Source organism: Vanacampus margaritifer, chromosome 9 (genome assembly GCF_051991255.1).
Source record: "Vanacampus margaritifer isolate UIUO_Vmar chromosome 9, RoL_Vmar_1.0, whole genome shotgun sequence".
NCBI classification, from domain to species: domain Eukaryota; kingdom Metazoa; phylum Chordata; class Actinopteri; order Syngnathiformes; family Syngnathidae; genus Vanacampus; species Vanacampus margaritifer.
Genome location: NC_135440.1, coordinates 9,735,377 through 9,761,912, shown reverse-complemented (window position 1 = coordinate 9,761,912; position 26,536 = coordinate 9,735,377). Strand labels below are relative to the sequence as shown.

The following is a 26,536-nucleotide window of genomic DNA, read 5'->3' as shown; positions in this document are numbered from 1 at the left end:
CTCCTTGCTGTGACATAGTGGCCATCCATCAGTCATTAATAATGCTATAAAGACTAGGGATGGGCCACATAAATGATGAAGGGGGGCCACAATTCCTCATCATCAGCATTGCTGGGAGGGCCCACGTGGCGTGGGAGCACGTACAACCAGATATATGTCAAAAACGCCATTTTAATTATGGACAAAATACAAGGGATGTAATGATAATAATGATAACCATCTGATAATCGCAATAATAAAATTGCCATATCTTCGCTGCCATGTCACGATATTAAAAGCAGCGCATTTGTTAAAAAAGCAAGGTTGTATTTAATTTGTGCAGTTCTAGCACCCTTTTGTGCTTAGTTTATTAGTGCAGTTTAATTTTAATTAGGAATCTTTTGGCCACTGCCGCCATTATGACTCACATAAATCAATCATAACAGAAAATATTTTTCAACATCGCTGTCAAAAACATCATGCCGAATACAGCATTGTGAACTACATAGACCGTGGTACTCTGCGCTGCTGAACCAATATGGGCACATGACAATGACATGTGACATGCCATTACATGTCCAAGAGTGTTTCTTTATTACTACTACTATTAATAAATCTCAATATTGTGCATCCCCCCAATAAGAGCTTTTATTTGCACCCCCCTTGTGCAGTATCGTGCACTTTTTTTTAGTATCACCAACCTCCCCACAGTATCATGATAATTATCGTATTGTGAGGTTCATATTGTGATGTTTGGACATCGATACGTCCCTATAAAATATGTGCAGGGCCGTGAATAGCGAAAATCCATGTATATTATATAATACACTCTTTGAAGTGCGTTCTTGTCAAAATTGTGAGCAAACAAATAAAGAAATAAACTCCCAAAACTCTTCCAAAAATGCTGATAAACTTCCAATATCAATTTTACGTGAAAGACAGGGTTGGCACCACGCCCTCGCCCCATAAAAAGCCCAAAATGAAAAAGGAAAATATATAAATAGAGAGAGAGAGAAAGAAAAAAATATTGCAAAAGAAAAAAAAGAAAAAAATCTGTGAACAGGTGAATCCATAGGGGGCAAATCGCAAGTATGTGAGGGTCTACTCTATTATCTCTGTTTTAAAAAAATTTTGGGAGGTAAAATTAATCAAGGGGTAAATCATTGTGAGCGCGGCCCTCATACAGCCCACAGGCAGTCAATTGCCCATCCGTGATTTTGACCATTTCATTAATCAGTGAATATAGTTTATAAAATAGTTTATAAAATAGTTTGAAAATGAGTATCAAGTATTTCCGAGCTCACGGCACACGTTTCTCCTAGCAAGACTGATCTGGGGTATAATATTGCTCCCAAATTGCCTTTTTTGGAATATTTGTGTAAATAAAATCATGTTTTTCCCCACTTGAACACAATTTATTTTATTTTTAAACAAAATATAGAATATTTGGTAAATTAAGAAACATGCAACATGTTAATTTTAAATAAATATACGTCTTCTGATCCGATTCTCCTTAGTAAGTCACAGTCCTATCACTGGTGAACTAATTTTAGAACACAATGGTTTTTTTTTTAGGACATGCCAGAAAGCGACATTTCTCTTTATTTGTAGTATAACAGAAGAACATACCGCATTACCATAATTTATCACAACTGACCAGTTCATGGACGCACAGAGTGCAGGTCATTGAGTGACAGTCCACATTTTTACTCTGAGCGTGACACGATGAGAGCTCATGTGTCAAACAATTCGGTGTTATCATGAAATGATAGTCACAATACAGGAGCTGAATCATAACTACGCGTGCTAGATCTAAAGCCCTCTCCCCTCTGGAGGCCACGAGGCTGACATTCCACCTGAGTGAACTCTCGGTGTTTGTGTTGCTGCCAGCACAACTTGCAACTCGTCTCAGTCGTAGAGCAAGCGGAAAAATGCCAGGAAAAGGTAAAGAGTGAGAGAAAGAGGGAAACATACGGCGGCTGGCTTCAATATGCTCCCAGGAAAAGCAACCAGACTAAAACATTGGAGTGGTTTTGAACTAGTTGAAAAAATTTACACATTAATGTTCTGAACTTTTAGGCAAGCCTGTATTTTTTTTTTTTTAAGAAAAACAAATTTCTGCTGGGGTCAGAGAGAATGGGGGAGCCCTGGTCAAGACCCCTCTATGTTTCCCTCCACTGCAATGGCTCCTCAGTGTTTGAAGGCAGATTTCTTTACAATAACATTCTTAATCAAAGCCTGAATTCACTTTATTTGAGACTGTCTCTACTTCCTTTTGGTTGAGCGAAAGTGACATAATTTCTAGGATCTCTTTCCCTGTGGCCTTGATCACAGGGAAAGTGGCGAAGTGGTGTAAACTACCAGGTGGTGGAAGTTATGGTTAAGCCTCGGGGTGGAAAACTACTATATAATCCCCTAAAGCAGCACGGGCATTAGAATAAAGTACCTTCAAGTTTGAGACTCTTTGTAAGCTGCCTGGTATGAAATGGAAACCTTTTAAGTTGCAGTCAACTTAAAAGCCTGCTTTACATTCTTAGTATTAGTTTCAGTCTCAGTGCGTCGTTAAGAAGGACCGGACTGAACTTCATTACGGTCAAAATTGTTTGGTAGTGCACTTACTGGAAGTGTGTTGCGCCTCAGCACCATCTGTGAGGACTGTTTTGTTATTTCAACACTTTTCTCTCCTTTAACCTCGTGGTCCCTCCCCTCCTCTCTGCGCACGTTATCACGCTTGTGGCTCAACTTGACCTTTAAGACAGACATCATAACAGTGTCCCTCCTTAAACTTCAAACGGTGACTACATTCAGTCAGCACAGCTCTGACTCAAGCAATGAAAAACAAGAAAACATCGCTAACACAAATTAAACACGTAAGACAATAAGAATGAAAAATACAAAGCTGTTTTGCCTCTTTCTGACTTTTGTGACACAGAAATAAAAGACAGTCTGCCACATGTGGTGGATTTTAGCCCAGGACTTAAGCCAGATCTTGCACTCACATTCAATAAAGGAGAATCTTACCTTATTGTTGTAAGATTGCTATATATATATTTTTTTTTACAGAATTTTAATGTGGATACTGTTGGTGATAAATTGAAACAACTGTATAATAAATGATGCCAATATGAGAGCAACAATGAGGCCAGTAGGCCAAGAGCATTGCGATTGACAGTTAAATGAAAATTGGAGTGGAAAAGTTGAATGTACAATTAAGCGCTAAATTGTTCATACCCTTGCCAAATTTCGAGTTTCTCAAGCGACTCAAAGACATGAGGGGCATAAACGGTGCTGAGCCCGTGACATGATCTGAGTCTTTTTTTTTTTTTTAATGCCTTCCTCAAGGGCACCTCGACAGCAGATGGGAATCAAACAAAAATCTCTCCAACAACAAGCTGAACCTTTCATTCCAAAAGCCCAAGTCCTAATAAATGATCGACTGCCTCGTCCAATGAACTCCAGCATTTGTGCACGACTGACTGGAATCATTTGCCAAAAGCTAATCTTCGATATTAGAGTTCATTAGAGTTTCCAAAGTTGTATATTGAGTGAGAAATAAATGTGAAAGTCCAATCTCAAAACCATTTCTCTGTTGCACAAATCCTTGGGGAGATATTGTGATTATGGTTAAATGATGGTGGTTAGTTAGCTTCCAGCACATGACTGGATCCAGCACAATGTATGTGTCACAATGATCTACTGAGGGATTACGAAACTAAATGGTTGAATGTAATCACACAAAGCATGCTCGCTCTGTGAGTGCACTCAACCTCACACTGTCTGTCATCCGGACACTGAGTTAGGGGTCGTGTTTGTCCAAAGTTTCCTGGCTTTGTAACACGTCAACAATCCCAAATCATTTGGAGATTGTGAGTAAAGTCACTTTGAAAACTAAGCTTTTTATACATTACTCAATGAACAAATAACACATTTTAGAATTTTATGATGAGGATTAAACTCACCTGCGGTTGAATTCTTGTGAACTATAGCTTTGAAAATTTACAATCAATTTGTTTGGGGGGAAAAAGTATGTAGAAATTGACAAACAATGACCCACCTTTATAAGATATTTTGTAGTAGAATGTCATAGAAAATATTGATTCTAAAAGGAATCTCTATCTGTCCTATTGAGGGCATTTATTTAATGTACACATTAGGTGCATGTTGTTGCCTTTCGCAGGTTCAATTCCCAGACAGTGACGCAAAACCCATTCACTGTCAACCTAAAGCCCATATAATATAATATGATTGGGCTGAGTGAGGAAGGTACTATCCAGTGTAAAAATTGTGCCCAATTTTTTTTTATCAGTGACCCACTGTGGCAACACCTGATAGATCAAGCCAAAAACCACAACCACAGCTGTACAACTGTGTGTTTGAAACTACAATTTTTATTCACTTCTTTTAGATATGTCAAGTTATCTTTGGAACTAAAAAACAAGCCATTCTTCATTATCATAAAGGCCAGAGATGGTCGCATCAATCCGTAGTCAGGGCACTCTTCCATTATTGTCAATCTGTCAATATTACAAGCCGAACCAAACAGTAACTCGTCAGCAAAATGGCCGTTGGTCATTGACTGATTGGCAGACCGTTAATATCGACAAAATGCTCACCCCTAATAAAGGGAAACTGAGAATGTTTACATGCAATCAATAATCCTTTTAAAGCAACACTAAGGAACTTTCAGTTTGCGTTGATTATGGCGGCCCCATATGGACAAAAGTGGTAATATTATGCCCGAAGGAAGACCACATTTCCCATTAGGACAAGCGCATTGCATAATTTTTTTTAGCTCACGCCAGCGAGTGATAGCCAGACCAATGTTGATCCTGGACTGTACTGGCCGGGTAGCTTCCCTTTTTCTTTTTTCTTCTTTGTCCCCTCAGACAAAACTTTTCAGTTGTTTTGCAGCATCTGCCAGGAAAGCAGTAATCGTGCACCGCCATTCAAATGGACTTCTGTCTTTGTAACGAATGGGTAAAGAGGGAAGTAATGTATGCCATAAAGCAGTCAGCACATTTGTAGTTTTTTATGTGGCAGTGTTCCTACCATCTTCCTCACAGTTGTTTACTGCCAGTAAAAATGAAACAGAACCCCTCAGGCCATGGCAAAGGTACCATTCACCTAGTTTTAAATCAATGTTTCATCAGAAGAGTTATGAAAATATTTTAGATTAAGGTTGAAAAGTTCCTTAGTGCTACTTTAAGGCCAAAATTCCGGTTTGTGAAACATTCCAGACAACCCATTTACAGGCATAAGTGGACAGAGTTACTCCCACATAAAAACTGTATTTGAATCTAAACCGTGACACGTTGAAGTCATTACACAAATAGACATAATTTCCACTTTGAACTTTTACGGTCAATAAAAGACATTAAATTCATCCACACTTATAAAGCTCCTTGTTTGAAAAGTGTGGTTCTGCCCTGCGTTGCCATGTTTCTCCATTTTTGTTTACCTCTGCTTGTGTATGATCGAAGTGTGGGTGTATACACATCCGGTGGCATTCTTGCTGTTGAGACCGAAAATAATGTGAAGCCGCAGAGGAGAAATCACTGTATTCAAGATGGGCTCGTTTGCCGAGTGGCAACGTAAGAAGGCCGCCGCACATACAAGTAGTTCCGACCAAAATTCATTTCAAATACAGCATGTGCAGAACACAAACCAAAGTTCTGTTCAAAGGATGTAACCCGATATGCATTTATTTGACCAAATATTCGAGTTAGAAAATGGGTAAGATTTATTCAGATTATTCAGATGAAAGGGCTATTGACTGCATGTAAACGTACGACTGAAATTAAAAAAGGAGGACTCGTCATCTAGAGCTCAGCTCCATGAATGACTGATTAATTTGCATTTAATGCCAAATCACATTCATGACATGGCTTAGATCAACATACCATGCCACTGGATGTATTTATTTCTCTGATATGCTTAAATACCTTAGTGCTTACACATTTATTTCAATGATTAACACATGATGACCTTTTGATGTTTTTCTTCCAAACCAAATATGGAAGGGTCACAATGATGACATGAAAGTCGACACAGATCCAACTTGGACCATGAATGGACTCATAAGATTGGTACCACATGACACACATCTTTGTGGTTGCTACGGAAATTATATGCACAAAATAACACGGGACTGACATACTCACAAATGGTGGTAACTTCTGAGAGGCACCCGCCTTTAAATGCTAATAATAACTGATGAGTCAATCAAAGAAGCAGATGCTTTCATAGATCTACGTCACGTCTCACGTCTGCGTCATTTAATTCTGTCCCAGGAAAAATGATTAGTTACAAGGACTTCTGTAAAAGGTGGAGACATTTTAGTCAGTCATAACCCAAGCAATGATGATGAACTTTGTGGTAAACAGTCACTCCCTCCCTTGGTTTACACGCGCTCACTTATTACTGAGATACAGCGAATTTCAGCATAAAAAGACGAACAGCTAAATAACAGTGTGACAAATTCTCTACCACTCTCCCAATCTGTTAATAATTTTGTGTCATACACTGTACTCGAAAACTTTAAAAAGCAGTGGGGGAATTGCTTTATTTTTTCTATGGACTGAAAACGGTTTGGTTTGACATCAAAAGATAATTAGACAAGAGAACAGTATTTCAGTTTTCATTCCAGATACTCACACTTGAATGGGATACATAATTTAAATGCAACCGACATACAAAAAGATTAAAATTAAAAATATACTATTTTACTCCTATTTAGCAAGTAAAATGAATGTGCAAAAGTGTTCAAATCTGGAGAATGACTTGGCAAGTCCAAATCTTCTTCTAGCCCCTGATGAACTCTTTTCTGTCTGTGAGGACTGATCCATTATCATGCTGCATGATGAAGGATCTCCCAATCAGAGTTCAGTTGGCATCTTTTCTCAAATTGTCAGACAAAATGGCCATGTAAAATTCTGAGTTCATTTAGCGGCTGCCATCATGTCTTACATGATGAATGACGATGAGCGAGCCCATCAATGCAAGGCCAAGCCAAAAATTGCATAAGAGTTTGCAGAATCTGAATCATGAGCACATCATTTCTTTCTTCAAATGTTTGCACTTCCCTAACTTTGGTAAAGGTTAATAGTTGTTTTATCAGTCCATATAATATTTTTGATTTTTTTTCTAATGAGTGATTTGCATCTTTTTTGTTGTGTAGAATTTATTTCAAGTTGATTACTTAAACTTCTGCCCTCTGGAGATTGTTGCAGATGTCACCAACAGTTGTTTTCGGGTATTTCTTTAACAGCTCTCAGAATGTTTCTGTCATTCGCTACTGTTGGTTTCCTTGGTGTACCCATTTGAAATGTGTGACTTAGTACACAAGTAGTTTGTTTCTTCTTCGTGCCATTTAAATGATTATAATGGCTATGGCTCGATACACAGGTGCTGTGGTAAATTCTTACATTTTCTCTCCCATTTATAATAGCTTGTTTTTTTAAGAGATATTTTTATGTTGGTTAAACCTCTGACTAATCTTTGCAAGCAAAATACAAAATTAAAACGGAGCAGAAAATTATTACACGATGCTAATAATAGAATTACAATAATAATATCCCTGTACAATACCCCCAACAATGACTGAGTTGTGGTAGTAGTTATGTGTGTTTTACATACGTACTTGTTATGTGTCATGTTGTCGTTTTTGACATTGAGTCAGGTTAGTATTCTTTTTATGACCACCGTTATTTTTACTGTTAACAGTACATTACAAATAAAGTATGTACACAGTATTACATTTTCCACAATAAAAAAATGTAAATTGTAAAAAATATATATAAATTCAGTTCATACAGATTCATATTCTGGTCTGTAAATGATAGGGACCACATATTAAAAAAAAAAAACATACGAAACAGAGGCATGTGTTTCCTGGTGAAATGACTTTGAAACCACTTAGCTGGCCTAGCCACCTAACAAATTAGAAACAGGTTCACAAGAACATGAAAGAATTTGGATGATTGTGCTCTGGAAGAGAAACACAATGTTGAATGGCAGGAGGAGGGGAAAAGACAGTAAATGAAAAGCGAGAGCCGGCATTGTCCTTGCCAGGGCAGTCAGGGCTCACCAGTGTAACACGAGGGAACTATGGTGGCGCGGACATCTGGCTGCAATACTTCTTCTCTCCATTGCTTCCCCTTTCTAACAAAACAAGATTTATCTCCAGCTTCCAGGGTTCCAAGAGGCAAAGAAGGTGTTTGCACCAAACATAGGCAATAAACAAAACAAATGAGAAGAGATTTAAAAAATTGGGGGTGATTTTTTTCAGGAGGAAAACAACGCTCAATGAGAGTTTCACCAACATTATTAAAATCAATTATCGTACATACACCCCCAACTCCTGCCAATAACTTCATTGAGGCATCAAACAAGTGGCACATTTCAGAAGTTAAAGGGATTGGAAGTCAACCTGTAAACATTTCTTGACAAAAATATGCTATATCTGACCTCACCAGTCTAAACATGACATTCTGACTAATCCATTAATCCATCTCAGGGGGCGGCCATTTTGCCACTTAATGTTGACTGAAGATGACATCACAGTTGCTCGGGGCTCAGGCAACGGCCAATCATAGCTCACCTTTATTCTGAAGCTGAACTGTGATTTGTTGTTACCTGAGACCTGAGCAACTGTGATGTCATTTTCACTCGTCAGCAAGTGGCAAAATGGCCGCCTTCTGATATTGATAAATATTGCTGGATTTTGCTGCTCAACTCTTATTCCACTAACGCAATATTAACCATACTTTATTTAGACTAGTGTGACTGCATAGAATATTATTGTCAATATTTTTTTTGTTGACTTCCTCTTTAACAATTTTATCGAATACCTTGTGTGTGGCAGATGGTTCCCCATTTCGGCCTGAAATGGACCAGCCATAAGGGTGTTATCCTGAAATTCACGATGGCTAACACATCCTTGCTTTACCATGATCGTAACCGCTGCTTCAAAGTAGTTCTTTACCTGTGGAATTTTGTCCAGTTTAGTTGCCTAATAATTGGCTGAGAATATTGGTGTAGGGGAGGTTATTTTATTACAAAGCCCCACTGTTTCGTAACAGTGGGTTGAAAGTGCGAACAGCTTGCAAAATAATAATAATAAAAACATTTAATCAGTCACAGGCAGATAATTAAAAATGTGTTTTAAAGTTTAATTATTATTATTTTTTTTTTCACCTGAGGGTCGACCAGTGACAGCTTTTCCTGGATAAGTTCTAGATTGAATTCTTACCTGAATTAGTCTGTCATGTATTTCTTTAATAAAAGTCAATGAAAATACAATGAGGTCACACACCCCAAAAAATAATTTCCACCAAACTGAAAATGTTTCATAAGCAATGAAAATATTGTCAAAAAAGATACGAGTAGAGTGAAAACAAAAGAGTTCAGTCACAGTAGGAGACTTTATTGTGTGGCTGACATCATAGCCCAATTTGATTTGAGGAACTTGTTGGAAGATGGATCGCAATTGCTTAAATCTGGAGTCACAATGCAGCAGAGTCATTAACGGGACTTTTGTCATGTGGAGTTTGACCAGAAATGGTTTTGCTGCCCAAACACAGTCACAGCCCTTTGTTGTAGATTCAAGGCCAGGGACTTGGCAGGGAAGAGCAAATATTTTTGTCCTTTCATTTTTAAAATGCTAACAGATTGACATGTTTAAAAAATTACAAAGGAAATAGATTCTCAAAGTTCAACTCTCATCAACATGATAATTGAATTAATTCCCCATGTCAGAAAAAGAGCACTTCCTGTGGGACAAACTACAGAGGGAGTTGAATTACTTCAACACATAAACATATATACACATACGAGGAGCCATGACAGAACAATGGATCATCTGATATACACCATGGAGTCATAATACAATCTCGCAGAAAATCAGAGAGAGAAAAACAACCCTCCTAAGTAAATATTGAGCTGATAGAATTTAGAGTGATGAGAGGGATTTAAGAATACTGAGATAAAACAGTAAAATGGGGGTGGTGGTGTTGAAGGAGACTGACTGTCCTCATTGTATTTTTCATGAAGTTCTGGCTGTACAAATTGAGGTAAGGCGCTGGGGAATGGAATGGATTGTTTTCTTAAAAGGTTGGATGCTGAACAAATGTAGAAATGTGTATAGAATAATGTACAATCAGTCACTACTACTACTTTACAATGTTGGAAATATTATATACAAACGATTCATCCCTAATAAGTACTTAAGCACAGATGAGAAACATTGTTTAACACTGTAAAGTAAAGATGACTCCACTGTACTGCAGAACCAAAACAGAGTACCACTTTTGTTGCCATGACGGCCAAGTTTGGCGAGAGGGCCTTGGCAAGTGGTGAAGAAAAAAGCAAGTGACAATCAGAAAATCGATTGCATTTTCATTGAGACAGGACTTCACCAAGCCGTTGAATTACATTACATTTAGTATAGTGGACCGGAACAACTTTGCTTCGGGATTCACATACCAACATGAAGCAGCCTATATGGTGAATGGTACTCCATTTATATAGCGCTTTTCTGGTCACAATGGCATGGGATCGAACCCACAACCTTTGGGTTGTGAGATGATCACGTTGCTGCATTCATATGCATATGACTGAGGCAACGCTTACGTTAATATGATCCAAATTATTGCGAGTTTTGATGATTTGGCCATGCATATCCATGTGCAAATACATTTTGGTGATAATCAGTCACGGTTTTAGTGCATTATGTGGCGTAATGTTTTTTTTTCTTTTAACAAGGCAACTGTTCACCTTCTATATCCACTGTACCTTGCATTCAAAATGTTATTGATCATTATTGTGCCCCCCAAAAACTATTTCTAGGTAAAGCTCAAAGACAGCAATAATCTTTTGTAGGTCCTGATCATGTCCACAGTTAAACCCATCTGGAAGCTGCCCAGTACAACCACAGTCTGATCTTTAAGCCAAGTAGCAGCTCCACTTCAGCAGTTTGTGATGAAGGACCTTTCCTCAAAGAACCTCCAAACACTCATTTTCCCACAATGGTTTATAATGTCCGCCTGGGGATTGAACCGATGACCACTATTGCTCACACTCCAACTATTAGACTTTTGCGGAGCAGCAATCACTACAAAGGAGTCAACTATAGAAGCCTCCTGCTGGAGTAAATCACTATTTATTCGAATTCTGATAATTCCTTGTAGGTACTTAAAAGTCCAAAATCCTGGGGGCTTTCTACGCCCCTCTCCCAGCTTAACCACATGAACCGCAAGGATTTTCATCAGCCAGGCTGCTTCCTGTACTGAATAGTCAGATATTTCAACTATCCACACCACACGCCAGAATCCTGAAAAACAACAGGGTGGAGTTTGAGAGGAATTGATGTTACGTGCTTCTAAATATAAAAGTATGTACAGCAGAACGCAATGATGAGTTTTTAATGGATGCTGTTAATCACTAGATGGCTCATAGTCTATAGTAAATATACATTGCTTTGGTTGGTAAATGCTGGGGTGTGAAGGCATGCAGGGGTTTGACTAGCAAAACTGACAGAGCTGACAGTCTCCAGACTGTAAGACACATTTGATCACGTTGTGTAGCTGTGCGTAAGAGTCAGGTAACAGCCGACCTGAAGAACGTGACTGCCTCATTTATCCTTTGTAATGAAATTTATGGTTATGATTGGCAAAAGAAACAGGGGGGGTAAGAAAACAAAAAAACACCGGAGCACTGAGAGGGAGTGTGACCGGAGTCAAGGTTCGCGTTCCACTGAGAAAACACTCTGCTGGTGCGTTCCTTGGGAGAGAAGTGACAGATATCCAGAGGTATGTCAACATTATTGGAAATGTTGTCGGGTTTGACTGCTCGCATTACTCACTTCACTTTTAGACGTTAACACTAGACGTTCCTCCTTGAACACAAGCACATAGCGAGTTGCTTCTTCGACTTCAATGAATTTCTATTTTTCCTAACTCTTTACAAGTATATCGATTAGGTGAGAACAGGCCAAGTACTGTTAATAACACTGCATTTCCACCACTACTGCACTTGTCCAAGCTCTACTTGCCTTGGCATCAAGAGGTGGTAGATATTTTGTCTCAAAATTGAGGTGTGGGAAACTGCAGAAATCAACTGAGCATTTATTTAACGCATTTGTATTAAAAAAAAAAACAATGGCGGAGAATCAGGGTGTCCTCAATTTACTTTTAGGCATTTGGATGTTGGCAACTCTAAGGTGGTTCTTAACCTTGTTGAAGGTACTGAACACCAGTTTCACACATTCACTACGCACATTCATCAAAACCCTTCTTTATTGACATATAAAATGTGACTTTTTTCATATTCAAGACATATGTAGATATAGGGTTTATTGGTGAACAAAACGAACAGGGAGAGTAGCCTTTTTATCGAATCTGGCTCTCTTTCACCTTGAATTCAGAAAGCGTTGTATTCTTGTATTCCACATCTCCATAAAACTTAAGGAAATATTCCTTTAGTTTTACTAGATAGCCAGTAGTGCTGGACTAGAAATGCTCAACTTGGCATTACCAATCATGCAGTGAGGACACTGACTTCCATCACTCAACTCTATATTTGTAGAGCACTTTAAAACAACCACCACTGTTTTCTTAACATGCAACCCAGAGGTGAGCAGATACAATGAAAACAGCAGAGGCCCCAAAATTGAACCCTGTGGAACACCATACGTTCCGTTAGAATTATGAATTCATATTACACATATTAGTTTGATCACTTTTGTTTTTTTTGCTCGACAAAAGTTAGTATGAAGGGATTACAAAAACAAAGTAATCACTTAACGTACCATCACAACAGTCACAATTTGACTACTGAACCGAAGTTCATAATTCACTTTACACATATTTCAAATTGTAAGTGAAACACTGAATGCTAGGCGGATGTTGTGGCATTCTCAGGCGAACAATTTAAGGATTGGATGGATTATTCTCTCTCGTCTCTCTTCTTTCCAGTGGATTTGAAAACTTTATAGTTTCTTTGATTAATCCATTCCATTCTGTCCCAAAATCCCATCAATTCCCCCATTGTCATATTGAGTTCTCAAGGGAACTTCAGGGGAAGATAGACAATTTAAGAGAAGGGGACCTATATTTTTACAGCAGAAAATTCAAGTTCACATTTGTGTGTGCCTGTGAGACATTTCTGCTGGGACACAAACATCATACCAGAGCCATGACGAAAGGTTGAAGGACCCAACCCTCACGCACAGGAATAATAACTTTGAACAAGAGGGGTGAAGAGAATCTACATGGAAAAAAGCTTGGTGCAGATGCTCAATATGTTTAAAACCAGTAGGGAAATTGACAGTCACTGTACCAGGAAGTGCTACCATGTTATTGAGTATGTGCATGTGTTAGTGTCTTGGTGAAAGCTGCGTTGATCGCAGCTACTGAGGAAGTGTTTTACTGTTCTCCTGACGGTCAATAAACAGCTGAAAAGTGCATCAGCGACTTTGGCTCTTTTCTTTGGAAACGATCACTTTAAAAAAATGCAAAACTCAACGCCATTACACAATGGCTCCAAAATTAAAACATATTTTGTGACATTCTGGTGGTGATAGATAAACAAAATATGGAAATGTGTCTACAGTTGGAAGTGAATGAGGTGCAAAGATCATTCCCTATTAAAATGACTTCATAAGAACAGTAATGAAAGTAACACTGCACTGCACTACACAAGTTCCTGCAAAGTGATGACAGAGGATGTTTGGGGAGATTAATGGCTTATCATCCTCACTTGTTTTAGAGACTCTCCAAAGCAGCATGGGATGCAAGCAAAATAGCACAACCAATTAAGACAGTTGGGAAACGATTTGCAAAAGCTATAAAAACAGACCTCCAAGCAGTCATTTAAGAAATGCAAGCCTTTCTTTTATCAGTTTGATTATTTGTGTAACCCTGAAAATAATTAAGTGAGTCCTAAGGCGGACATATGGGCACACATTTATCATCAGCCTTAATAAGTTAGCTGATTGTTTTGGCAGACTCACACTTCACTTATTTATCGACTTTCACAAATCATGGTCGTCTTGAGAACACATATTTAATATGCTGTATCACAAACGCATGATAAAAAAAACATATGACAAAAGCATCTTGGAATCGCATTATTTATCATTTGGACAATGTTTCTTCTGAGACATCTTGAAGCTACAGAGGTCATTTTGACTCACTTCAGACATGAGATGTGATGTTTGCCGTGCCAATATGCCAGATTGCAAGTTCCCAAGTGGGTGTTTGAAATGATGTAAGAGCACGGTTTAACCAGAGTGAATGATTAATACAACTTGACTTACTGTGAGTAATTATAGCAATGTCTTTACTCAAGGTTGACTTTCTCACACTTGTCGTAGAGTACATGTGTTCAACGAGCCCACACGTTTACGCTCTGAACAGCCAAGTCCACCCTCCACTCAACCTCAAAACCACAAAGGGTTAAATATCATCAATCTTTTTTTTTTACCAACACTGTCTGGGCACGGACAGAAACACTAGAAAAACAGCTTTGTTTGGAACAGTATTTACCTTTTTGAGTTTATATTGTCAAACGCTATAGAGCACAAAATTAACAGATCAACATCAAACCACAATTTTGACACCTACTGTTAAGAGTTCCAACTCAATGTATGTAAAAGAAAGACCTGACTAGAAAAGGTCTGCTTCTGAGTTTGAATCTCAGCTCAGGCCTTCCTCTGCAGAGTTTGCATGTTCTAACAATTCTGCTTGTGTGGGGTTTCCATACAGTATTCCAAACATGTGCATGTTAGGTTGTTAGAAGACTCTAAATGATCTTCGGGTGTGAATGTGAATAGTTGTTTGTTTGTGTGCCCTGTGATTGAGTGGCGGGCAATTCAAGATGTTACCCGCACGTTGTCCAAAGTCCGTTGGGATAAGCTCCAGCTCACCCGCGACACTAATGAGAACAAGCGGTATCGAAAAAATGGATGGATGGATGTCAACATACTGTGTAAACTCACAATGGTATGATGTCATACCTCATGGCGGAAACACAAACCAGAAAGCAGAATTAAATGTAGTTAGGGTTGACGCGAACAGAGAGCAAACTCGTTTACTTTCTGAATAACATCATTTATTGTGTTTGTGATTGGGAATGCGCTGACTGCATGTGCCACATGCAAAGATGTGCACTCTATTTGGTAAGAACATTGCGACAGAACTGTGCCACATCCATGAGCGAAAGAAAATGAATTTATTGGCGATGTCAAAATGAGTGCGTTGATTTTGAGTTCATTTAAAGTTCCTTTAACGCCACAAATTTTTTAAACGCGCAATTAATGACCGCCTCTTACTTCGAAAGCCTGCACGGGGGAAATTCCGGTCGCAACACAGCAGACATGTCAAAATTCAGCAGTAAGAAATGTAATAATAATGCATCTATTTGTGGAGACTGGGGTCAAGTTGTATTTTACAATTTAAAAAATGTGCAGAATTTCAAAAGTTACTTCATGTTAAAGGTTAGATAGCTCTTATGGGAAAAGAAAATGGTGTCGCCAACATTTTACAAATGCAATTATGCCATCTAGTGGCAGAAAATGACCTAAACACAAATCAATATCACACTTGATTTTTACAGTACCGTACATCTTTTCCATTTTAACAAAATTTTATGAATATTATGAAATTACTGTATCAATGACTACAAGATGCAGTCATATTTCTATTAGTTTAACATTTTTTCAACTTTTATGTTAACAAGAGTATGAAAACTTAAAGACACCGAACGCAAGTTACCAACTTTTTGCAGATTTGCGACCCCTCTGGTGAAAAGCCGAGTGGAAGCCAGCGACGTGCACGCGCCCAGAGTGCCGAGACATTAGTTAGTGGTAGTTTTATTGTACATTGCTTATCATAAATAGACCCTATCGCATTTTCGTGGGTCCCGTTTCATCCTTTTTTCCACCTACTCCAATATTAACGCTGCTCCAATATTGATCCACGTCCTCCCGCGACGCTTGTGCAACTTCAGTTTAGCCCTTTTTGGCACACTCGACAGTGTTAGCCTTTCCTGCTCGGTATTCTGACCGTGGTCGAGGGAGAGATTTTTCCCTCGGCCAGTCACCTCCGCAGGGGAGATTTTTTCCTCGGTCAGAGTCACCTCTGAGGAAAACTCCCGTTGCATGTCGCAAAACTTTTGGCCGATGGTCGAACAAAATGAGCCACCGGATGATGGAGGGTCGCACTGCAGTATTGGTTTATTATTATTTTGAGACACTTTTATATCCGCTGTGCCACACGCTTGTCTTTTACAACGGACTTGTCCACACACTCTCAAACACTTCCACCGTCCCAACGTTTCCGCGGAGCGAGACTGAGCGCGTGCACGCGCCTGGCAGGGAGAAAGCTTAAAGTTTCGGTCCCGAATCCCTGATCATTATTTCACTCTACAGGAAAATAGGGGCAAAAGCCATTGGGACCACAGTAGTGCCTCCTGTCCATTATACAATTCTTAAAACATGTGTGGGTGAAAAAGATGGTTATTTTAACACGTCAACATTGCGTCATGCACCTTTAAAATAAAATAAAAACATATTTTTTTGTACATTTAAAACAGATATCAAATTTGCGATTAATCGCGAGTTAACTATTGAAGTCATGCAATTAATTATGATTAAAAAAAATCTTTCATTTTAATTTGTAATCGCCTGACACCTCCTAAAATTTATACATATAATATTACAAAAAAAACTTAATTAATTGATTGAACATTTCAATCATAGTTATTGAAGGAAAATGTTGTCAAATGCCCAGGCCTCTTGAAACACCTTTTATATACCTAAATAATAACGACCAGTTTGTTGTTGTATCACAGTATCAAAATGCTATGCTATTATATAGATAACACACATTTTTAAACATTTTTTTTCTGTAAACTGTATTCATCATGTAGAAGTAGAAATTCACAGAGCTCTGAGATGTCAGGTACTTCCCAGCTTTTGTGTGTTTGCGTTACCTGGGGAGACTTGTGGGATCTCCAGCTGTACTGGTGGCTGTGGAGGCTTGCCAGCAGCACATTCTCATCTGTGTCCACCTGGCCAAAGCGCAGAGTCTCATGGGTATCATTGCAGATGACATAGTGGCTGTAAAACAGTTCCTCAGCCTCTGGGTTTCCATTCTGTCAATGAGAAGTACAATTGTGGTTAGAGGTTCGAGCTAAGACTGGATTCATTAACTAGGAAAGTGACAGAAGAGAGAAAGCTCTTAGGCCTGCAATCATGAGTTGTGCCCTGCTTGCGAGTGCATTTACAACATCGCACTAGCAGTGTATCTAAAAAAATTCAGGTCTTGCCAGGTCAGCTGTGAGTCAGTAGGAGATTGCGGTGATTTCATCTGTGGGAGCAACATAACCTCAACAGGGGTGTAAAACAAATCACAGGCTGACAGCTAACCAGGATACTGCCTGGAATGAACTTGAGAGCCAGATATACATCTCGGTTTCTCTACTTCAGAAATACTTGACTTTCTCACATCCTATTTCCTAAAGTAGCATGACGCAGCTCTATTATGCGCTCAGGAATATTTTGAAGTGTATAGAAGAAAAAGATTAAACTAAGAATGCACTTTAGTTGGGGAGCCATTGTGAATCTAAATCCATGAATCAATAAGAAAACCAAGATGTGTCACGCAGACATGGATGCCTTGTACTCATTTGTCCCTTTGATGGAATTAAACACAAGGCAAAATACAGTACTATGTACAATCTATAATATTATTTAAGCTCGATTCAAAGCATTTTGGGATCTTTCGCGCACACCACTCCCAGCATGTAATTCGGAGAGCTTATTTACTGCTGCCCCACTACTCCCAAAAATGACAGACTTTCAAATGGCGGAAGGGTTGGTGGTTATAAGAGGCTGGCAGTAAAAGCTTACAGTCTGACTGCCAAGCACGTTTAAGGTCCTGAGGTTGTTGAGCCTATTGAAAACGGATGGGAAAGTTTAAACCATTGAAACTGCACATGATGAGGGATAGAAAAACAGAGAAAGAGAGAGAGAGAGGGAGGCGATTAAGAGAGTGAGAGAAGAGTTGAGTAAAAAAGAAATGGGACAGCTGCACTGGTTTCAAATCCACTTCCAGTTTTACAGTGGAACAGTATATGTGCTCGCTATCAAATCTGACACTGCACGTTTACAAACTTCCTGTTGCCATCTTGCTAATCTCGCTCTTTGATGGTATCGTATTTACAGTATGCTCACAAGTCAACATAATTGGCACGTCACAACCAGTTTCCTCCCGTGATTGCGATCACTTCTTTTCAATCCAGTGATTTTAAGTGTCTAAATATGAGGAATAATACATTTGAAAAGAAATTAAATCTATCGAGCAAGATGAAGTGACAACTTCTGTGAGCTTCTGCATCAGGACTCAACGTATCGATTTCACTCATCAAGCCAGATACTATTACTTGAGCATTCACTCTATGCAGGTGGCACATACATGCATGCCCATAAAATGTCTGGAATACAAATTGTAAATAATGATACCCACTCAAAATAAGACCACATAAAATATGAAACTAGAGAGCGAGGCCTGTAAAATGGACATAAGGAAACAATTGTTACATCTACACTCATCAACATTAGGCGGTGCCAACCAGATGAGCATAAAAAGTCAGTAAATCTCCACTCCAATGCACAGCAGTCTCAGCATTGCCCGTCTGCATTGCAAAGGTCACTCGCAATGCAAGCCCGAGGGCACTTTGACATCAATTTCAGTTGACAGCAGAGGGCAGTAGAATGTCAAAGTGACAGCCCCCTCATTTGGGTAAAAATGTGTACTTATTTTTAGGAGTATTTTGTAGCTTCCTATAGAGTGACACTGCTGCCATTTTGCATTTGTTGAATGTCACAAATAAACGCTAATGTCATTGTTGCAAGAACGCACACTAACTCAAGATCGAGCTACAAATGATTGACTTGATGATCTATGATGATACCTGTGAACTACTTGCTATATGAAAACAAGCACAAAGCATTCTACATCCACTGCTGTACTCAAATTCAGATAAATTCAAGATATGTTAATTTATTATATTCAAGATATTTTCTCTGCTGCAGATAGTGAAGCTCTTAGAGGTGCCACCATTGCCAATCTAACCAAAATGTTAGATTTCATTGGTCATGAGTTACCTCAAGACAAACCAGGCCTTTCTTAAACTGCAGTCTTTGGTTCAGTGCTCATAACAGAAAAAAACCCTGATTTGTTTATTTAAAATAAAGGGGTGTCCCAAGGCTCAACATTAAGACCACTTCTCTTCTCCATATATCTCGATTATCAGCAACATTTAGTTATATAATAAACATCTACTTGAAAAAACATTGTATTATTTGCTTATTGTCACCGGCAAATTTGTTATACCTTGTAATAAAGGCACTCATCTATATTAAATTCATAATTTTAAGACTCAGAATTTTTTTTGTTATAAAACTGCTTCTAAATGTAATCTTATGCCTCTTAACATTCCTTACTGCAGACTTTTCAGAATTCTAATTGATGGTCCTTTTTCTCACAAGCTACTGTACAATATATAAAGCCCTTTTTGTTTGTTTCTTGATTGTGTTTTGTTGTACCATTGGCTGTATTTTATTTATGTCCCGTTGTGTTTACTGACTTCTACGTTTTCTTTTTTGTTCCCTGGGTTTGTTCTTTTTGGCTTTTATTTTGATGTTTGCAATGTGTGATGGGCCCCCTTTCAAAAACAAGATGATACATCTCAAGGGGTTTATCCTAATAAAAATGTACAACATCTGTGAGCCGCACTGAGGGAGCCGAGAAGCACCTCTGATCTCAATATTCTTCTATAGATGCACCCATACATCTGCTACTACCGGCAAAACTTTTTTGACACGTTGTTTCAATTTGAAGACACACTATGTGCATACAGATTGTGTGTGTCCGGTATGCATGCATGCATTAGACAAAGGAGAATAACTTTTGCATATACAAAGGCTTGAGGAGATTTTGTGAGAAAATATATAGTGCCAAGCTTTTGTGTGGCTTTCTCCCAAAGCCACTTCCCTGAGGTTTAGGGGCAAAGAGAGGAGGATGGAGAATTGAAAATGGAGGTTTGAGGTTAAAATATAAGGGGTCTGAGGTCAGGCCCATATGGGGCAACTGAGTTCAAGGATATAGATAAAAAATATGCATTTCATAAATATATTAGAGGCATAGTTTCTGAAAAATAGCACAAAGTACACTGTAAATAAAAAAGTGTACTATTTACTAAATACTCAAGTTTATTTTCACTCAGAAATACTGAGTAAATTTTGAGTATATTTGACCAGTTTATTAAAAAATAAATAAATACTCAAGCGTTGAGGAACAAACTCATGAACTTCAGCTTGGGAGACAACCACTCTACCACCTGAGCCATGCCACTCTTGTCGTTTGCCACTATATGGCATTGCTGGTGTGTCCAAAAAAGAGACAAAAAAATGGTCTCTTGGAGGTACAAGGATTCCGCCTGACACCATCAATATACTAACACACAACAGGTGCAGCATGGCTCAGTAGAGTGGCCTGAAGGTTGTGGGTTCGGTTCTCAACCCATGAGTAGCATTTTTATTTCATTTAAATTAACTGGTAAAATGCACTCAAAACGCTCCTTTAAATATTTAGAGTGACAAAAACTTTACTAGCTTTTTTTCAAGTAAATATTACTTTTTTTCAAGTGTAAATGGAAGTACACAGGTGAGGATTATTAACATTGGGAACCCATTTGGCTTGTATACTTGTGACAGCAGTAAAACTCTTGATGTTATTTAGGTTAGAACAGCAACCCATGTTGCCATGAAGACAACAGTGTGTATGGCTATACAAATAAATTACAACCATGTAAGAATGCAGCAGTTTTATGTACAGTATGTTTATTACTGTGCATCTGGAAGTGTTACAGCTGTTCGGGTTCTGGGGTGTGGTACGAGTCGACCATACATGGACTAATAGCATTAACTTATGTGGTAGTTGAGGAATCTTCTCTATGGTTTCAATGGTGACCCTGAAGGCCACATCACAACAGACCTGCCTGACAGCCTTGAAACCAGGAACCATGAGAATCACAAAATGTTTACAACAAGTGAGGATACATCCTTCTGTTGTGGCAGGACAAAGACTGTTAACATGTTCGACTGAGTAGGTTTTCAATTTGGATCACATTTTATGGTGTATGAACCGTTGTGCGCGTGCAAGTATGCACATGCATGTCTAGGCTTTAGTCACAATTAATCAAACACATATTTAAAGCTCAGGCCTTCCACCATTTTGTGTTTTGTGATTGACCTCTCGCTTCCCCCGTCTCCAAAACGACCGTACCCACATGCGGTACATTTACCTCATAATTATGGTGTGTTTCCCTCTTGTGTTAAGCAAAGTGGTTCAAGTAGTTATGTACAAGTTCCAAGGTTGCTGCTGTTTAGTCCAATCAAAACAATACATAAACTCAACAACTCCACGAACCAACCCCAAGTGAAATTCAGACCATCCCTTTGGGATATGACATGACCAAGTGGTCATGCTTGGCAAGTTGGGTTAAAGACATCAACAAGTCCAAGACACTACTTCAGTGCTGCACTATGAGTTTCATTGAGTGCTCGAGTCCATACGAGTATTATTTATTACTAAACTAACGGATAGAAATTGGAAATGTGCATTAGTTTGCACCAATAAAATAATGAAACCATTGCTCAAATATGATCTATCATCCAACATACCTAATTAGAACTTTGATGATGGAGTAAAAATAAACATTAAAATCACAGCTGAACGATTAATTTAAGACCGACTTGTAAGTATTTGATAGATTTTATTTTCCACAGGTAAAGAGCACAGCTGTTTTTCTATATAAAAATCTCAAGCAGCTATTATTTCTCACAAGTAAAACCATCAGGATCCTTCATGTCTCCAGAGGCCAGTATAATGAGTCAGCACAGCTGAGCAGAGCCATGCGAAGCCAGAGCGTCCCAAGTGTGTAAGCATGTATGTGTGGTAGAGAAGTGGGTGGAGGACCTGAGCCAGATGAAGTCTTGGCAGGTGTCATCACTCAAATGTTACAATATTTTTCTTGGGCATTGCTTCAAACGCTGTGCGCTGCTGGCTACCAGAGGCAGTGGTGAGTGTTGAGAAAGGGAGGACGACGAGGACCAACGTGCTAAAGTCCTACAACAGGCACACTGCAATCGTCTTTGGTTTACAACAAACGAAAAAGGACGCTCCCATTCTGTACGTGCATATAGCGAGACATATAAAATCAAACTCTTCTTGTGAACCGATCCAATTTTGTTATGATTTTGTTTAGCTGATATTCCACATGGGACAGGAAAAAGGCAACTGATTTTGTGCATATTCTATATCAGAGCATACTGTATACAGTATTTTCTTGGCATTTCCCTGACTGATTTAATAGGCATGTACCATAAGCAAAATGAGGAGAGGAAGCTCAAGTTGCTTTAATTGTCTCAATCAAGTCAAATGTTTGAATGTCAAGTAATGTAATAGTATGAAAGTGCAACAAAATACTATTTTGTTTTGTTTGCACAAATTGTAGTCTCCAGCTCCCAAACTCCTCACATTCACCGATTTACATTGTGGTTGAGAGAGAGCAGATGTGAAGGAACAAACAGCAATAAAGGCTCACTAAAAGCAAAACAAAAACAAAAGCTCCCTTTAGCCTGCTACTTAAACACAATAAGTAAAACATAACTGAAAAAAAAAAGAATCATATAAAACAACCATGTTTTGTGCGGTGAATATCTTATTCTCATCTAACATACAGTTGAGCACAAAATTATACCTAACCTTCAAGGCTCCAGACTGCCGCTAAAAGGTGCAGATTTTTGCAGCTAAAATTTGAGACGGTACAACTAAATTTTTCATTTACTCACACGAGTGACTGATATATTTTTTACATTATTGTTCTTGGAATATATTTTGATCCTGACCTACGTCTGCTCCACCCTTTCACCATTTATCAGTTATACAGTGGACATTTGTGGAAATCTTTACTTAGCAAGTCAAGTTGTGATTCATGTGCGCTGCTAAATTTTCTTCTTGCACTCATAACGTTTCAGTTTTGGGGCCACTGTGCTCCTAGTACAAAAAGTTAGTCTGGAGCCCTGCACAGTAAATTCTGTAGAGTAAATTTGACTCTATTTAGAGTGGGACCAAATAGACTCAGTTTTAGAGTAATATTTAAACTTGGAAGAGACAATAAGAATGGGGGAAATAAATAAATAAAAGTCACTCAAGGGTTGAGGAACGAACACACGACCATCAGCTTGGAAGACAGCCGATCTACTCCCTGAGCCATGGAGCTCCTGCTGTTTGTTAGTATATCGCTCGTGTTAGCTGGAATCTTAAAAATATCTAATTTTTGGTCTTCTCTTGGAGATAAGCAAACGGTAGGAGGGGCATAACTCATGTGGTAGTGTAGTAATTTCCCAAACTGAAGGTCGTGAGTTTGTTCCTTAACCCTTGAGTAACTTTTACACCCACCCATCCCCATTCTTTATTTTACTTTCTTCCAAGTGTAAATATTAGCCTACTCTAAAACTGAATCTATTCGGTCCCACTCTAAATAGTGTCAAATTTACTCTACAGAATTTACTATGTGCTTATACAACCTTTTGAGTTAAAATAATATTAAAAAAAGGTGACAGAATTGGGCTTTTCCACTTGAGTAAACAAACATCTTTGAAATGCCACAAACAAAAGTTATTGTGACATATCACCTATTGAGCAAATACATTTTTTGAGCTTCTGAGTGATCTGATGGCTGATGTGGAGCTTGACAAGAAGCAAGAAAGAATCATGTCATATATCACCTACGACAAAACTTGTTTCAACTCTACATTTCCTAGCATCGAATGCACTGTGACAATTGGTGCTAGCCTCTCCCAAAAGAGTTATTCGGGACTTCTGTCCCAAGTTTTAAACACAACAATGGGCAGACACATCTAATCCAAATGCACTTGGGGCAAATTAAATCAAACAATACATGGCTTTTATGTGGTTACAGGCTTCCCCAAAATTACCAGAGCAATAGATTCATTTTCAACTGTTTGTTTGTCTTCCAGTAACCTTTCCAAATTCTCCACTTAACTCACTTACAAGCATGTGTTTGTGGCTCTCTCAAATGTTGAAAACAGTTAGAGGTACCTTAAAAGTGGAAGTCAAGTCAAAATTGTTGTGCCCCCACTAATCTAAAATTTGATGGTCTCCAGCACTTTTACACCTGTAGCCAAAAGAGTGCACCGCCTGTTTGTGATCTTTGTAAATCAGACCCTTAAATGTAATATATTTACTCAACATTTTCTATAAAATGTTAAGTAGTTTGGAAGAGCTTCTGGACCACTAATGTATCAGATGTGATGTGTTTTACCTGTTGCCAGCCTTTCAGGGCAGTGTCCAACGTATGGATGGCATACTGGCTGACTGTGGCAAACATAGGTTCAATGAAGAGGTTTGCCTCCCACACACTGCTTTGAGGACAACATGTGGCTGTAGCCTGGCCCTGAAACACAGCACATACATGTAAATCAGATATCTTAATCAATACAACTTGTTACTACACCCTAATCGAAGAACACTGATTCTTATTTTTTTTTTAACTGAAACGAGAGACTTGAACAACTAGGGATAAAATGCATTTCTATACACCTGCATAGTGCAACTAGAGATTCTCATCAAGTGTTTGCATTGGTCCTCACCTGTATCGCACAGGGCTGCAGAACCTGCAGGTGTGTTAAGTTTCGATACTCCAGCAGCTTGCAGTCTAGCTGGGTGGAAAAGTTGAACTCCTGACAATGCCTTGGTCCACTGGTCCACTGACGCAAGAAGATCTGTGGCTCCCAAGTACCAAGAACCATGAACTCTTGTTTCTGAGGTATCTTCCTGTCTGGCAGGAAGGGTCGAAGTTTTTGAGATGGAACTGCGAAGAGAGGAATGTTCAACTAAGCTGATTCAACCTTTGAATGTTAATTGAGTTTAGGATGAATCTGTTTTCTGCATCCTGACCTGTTCCCAGTTGTTCTAGATGGTGGCAGAGGTGAACTTGCATCTGTGCTAGCTGCAGGGACACACCCAGGGAGGGGACAAACCAAGGTGCAAAGCAGGAATCCACACGGGTGCACGCCGCCAGGGCCATGGGAGATACCAACTGATCGCATGGCAGTTGGGATCCAGACTCACTATCGGAACTGAAGGCAATGAGGAGAAGCAGATTTGAGACTTGTTCAATTCAAAATTCATAAGACAATGAATGAATGAACCAACCAACCAACCAACCAAAAGTGAGATAGGAGACAAAAATAACACCTGGGTTTTGAAAAACCCAGGTGTTATTTTGTGGTGAAAAGTTTCTCCCTCTGTGCCCCAGGACTGATGACTAAAACTTCAAAAACTGTTTTGTCCTGGTTAAGATGGAGAACGATTTCTGCCCTTCAGGATTTGGTGCATAAAACACAATTTAAAAGAGCATCCATTGGATTTATCGTCTGCATAGCTATGGAAGTTCATTCCGTGCTTCCTGATGACACTGCCAAATGGGAGCATACTAACGTTGAATATAGGGCCTAAAATTGAACCCTGAGGCACACCATTCCCCATAATTACAATAACCGGAATACTTTTTGTATATATAGGCATTTATAATTCAAATATATAAAATGTGATATGTTCTAATATGAGAGATATATTGAAGAATAACATCCATTATCAGAATAATAGTCATTTCTGCAAGAAAGTTGCTCACACACTATCATGGTTCATCATTTTGAATTTAGGTCTACGGTCGCAGCTCTTGCTTGTTTCAATGCAAGCAATCCTCTCCTTGTCCATTAATTCTAACTGGTTCCGAAACCTCGTGGTCTTAAGAACCCTGTGCACATTAATAGTTATGTTATGTTGACGATTTGTGATGTCATTTGTAAGTTGAAGTTTTTTTTTCTTAGTGTCCCCTCCCCTGGAAACTATAGAAGAAATGAGTAAGTTAGAAAAGTGGAATCATCCATGATCAAAAAAGACAAATAATTTAAACAAAGTACATGTAATGTTTGGAGTATGATTATAATGAAAGTCAGATGTATATTTAGTTTTACACTCTTACTGGCAACCCCCCCAAGCCCCCCCACCCCAGTTTCTTCTCTTACATGTTTTCTTGGTCCTTCCCTTTTCTGCTCGTCTGGCTCTCTAAGCCACACAGAATGTGGGCTTGGCAAATTCTATTCCACTTAAAGTTCCCCAAATCTCAGGAGGAAACAGAGGAGAAAGGAAATAAGTGAATTAAGATGGGAAGAAATTGCAAAGAGAATGCGTGAAGCCCATAAGAAGTCAGAAGGTGTTCGCTGACATACTGGAGAAGAGAAGCAGTGGTAGTAAGACTGGAAGACCAAACACATTCTTTTTGAGGTGTTACAAGTTGACCCAACCCTTCTGGCAACTTGTGAGCCAAGCCAAAGGGGGCTTTTACTCCTCATGCTTCCCGTGAGCTTTCCCTCGATTAGATACACTCAAGGTAAGCAGGAAGG

At 38.9% G+C, this 26,536-nt stretch overlaps 1 protein-coding gene across 3 annotated transcripts in view; it reads right to left on the bottom strand.

Moving 5' to 3' along the window:
- vps13b (vacuolar protein sorting 13 homolog B) overlaps positions 1-26,536 on the bottom strand; it is a 349,203-nt gene that overhangs the window by 35,199 nt on the left and 287,468 nt on the right. For all 3 annotated transcript variants that reach the window (XM_077574861.1, XM_077574863.1, XM_077574862.1), the window contains 4 exons: positions 25,026-25,207; positions 24,719-24,939; positions 24,391-24,522; positions 16,969-17,130 (listed from right to left, as the gene is read on the bottom strand). In XM_077574861.1, coding sequence (XP_077430987.1) covers positions 16,969-17,130; positions 24,391-24,522; positions 24,719-24,939; positions 25,026-25,207 — 697 coding nt within the window. The remainder of the gene's footprint in view (positions 1-16,968; positions 17,131-24,390; positions 24,523-24,718; positions 24,940-25,025; positions 25,208-26,536) is intronic.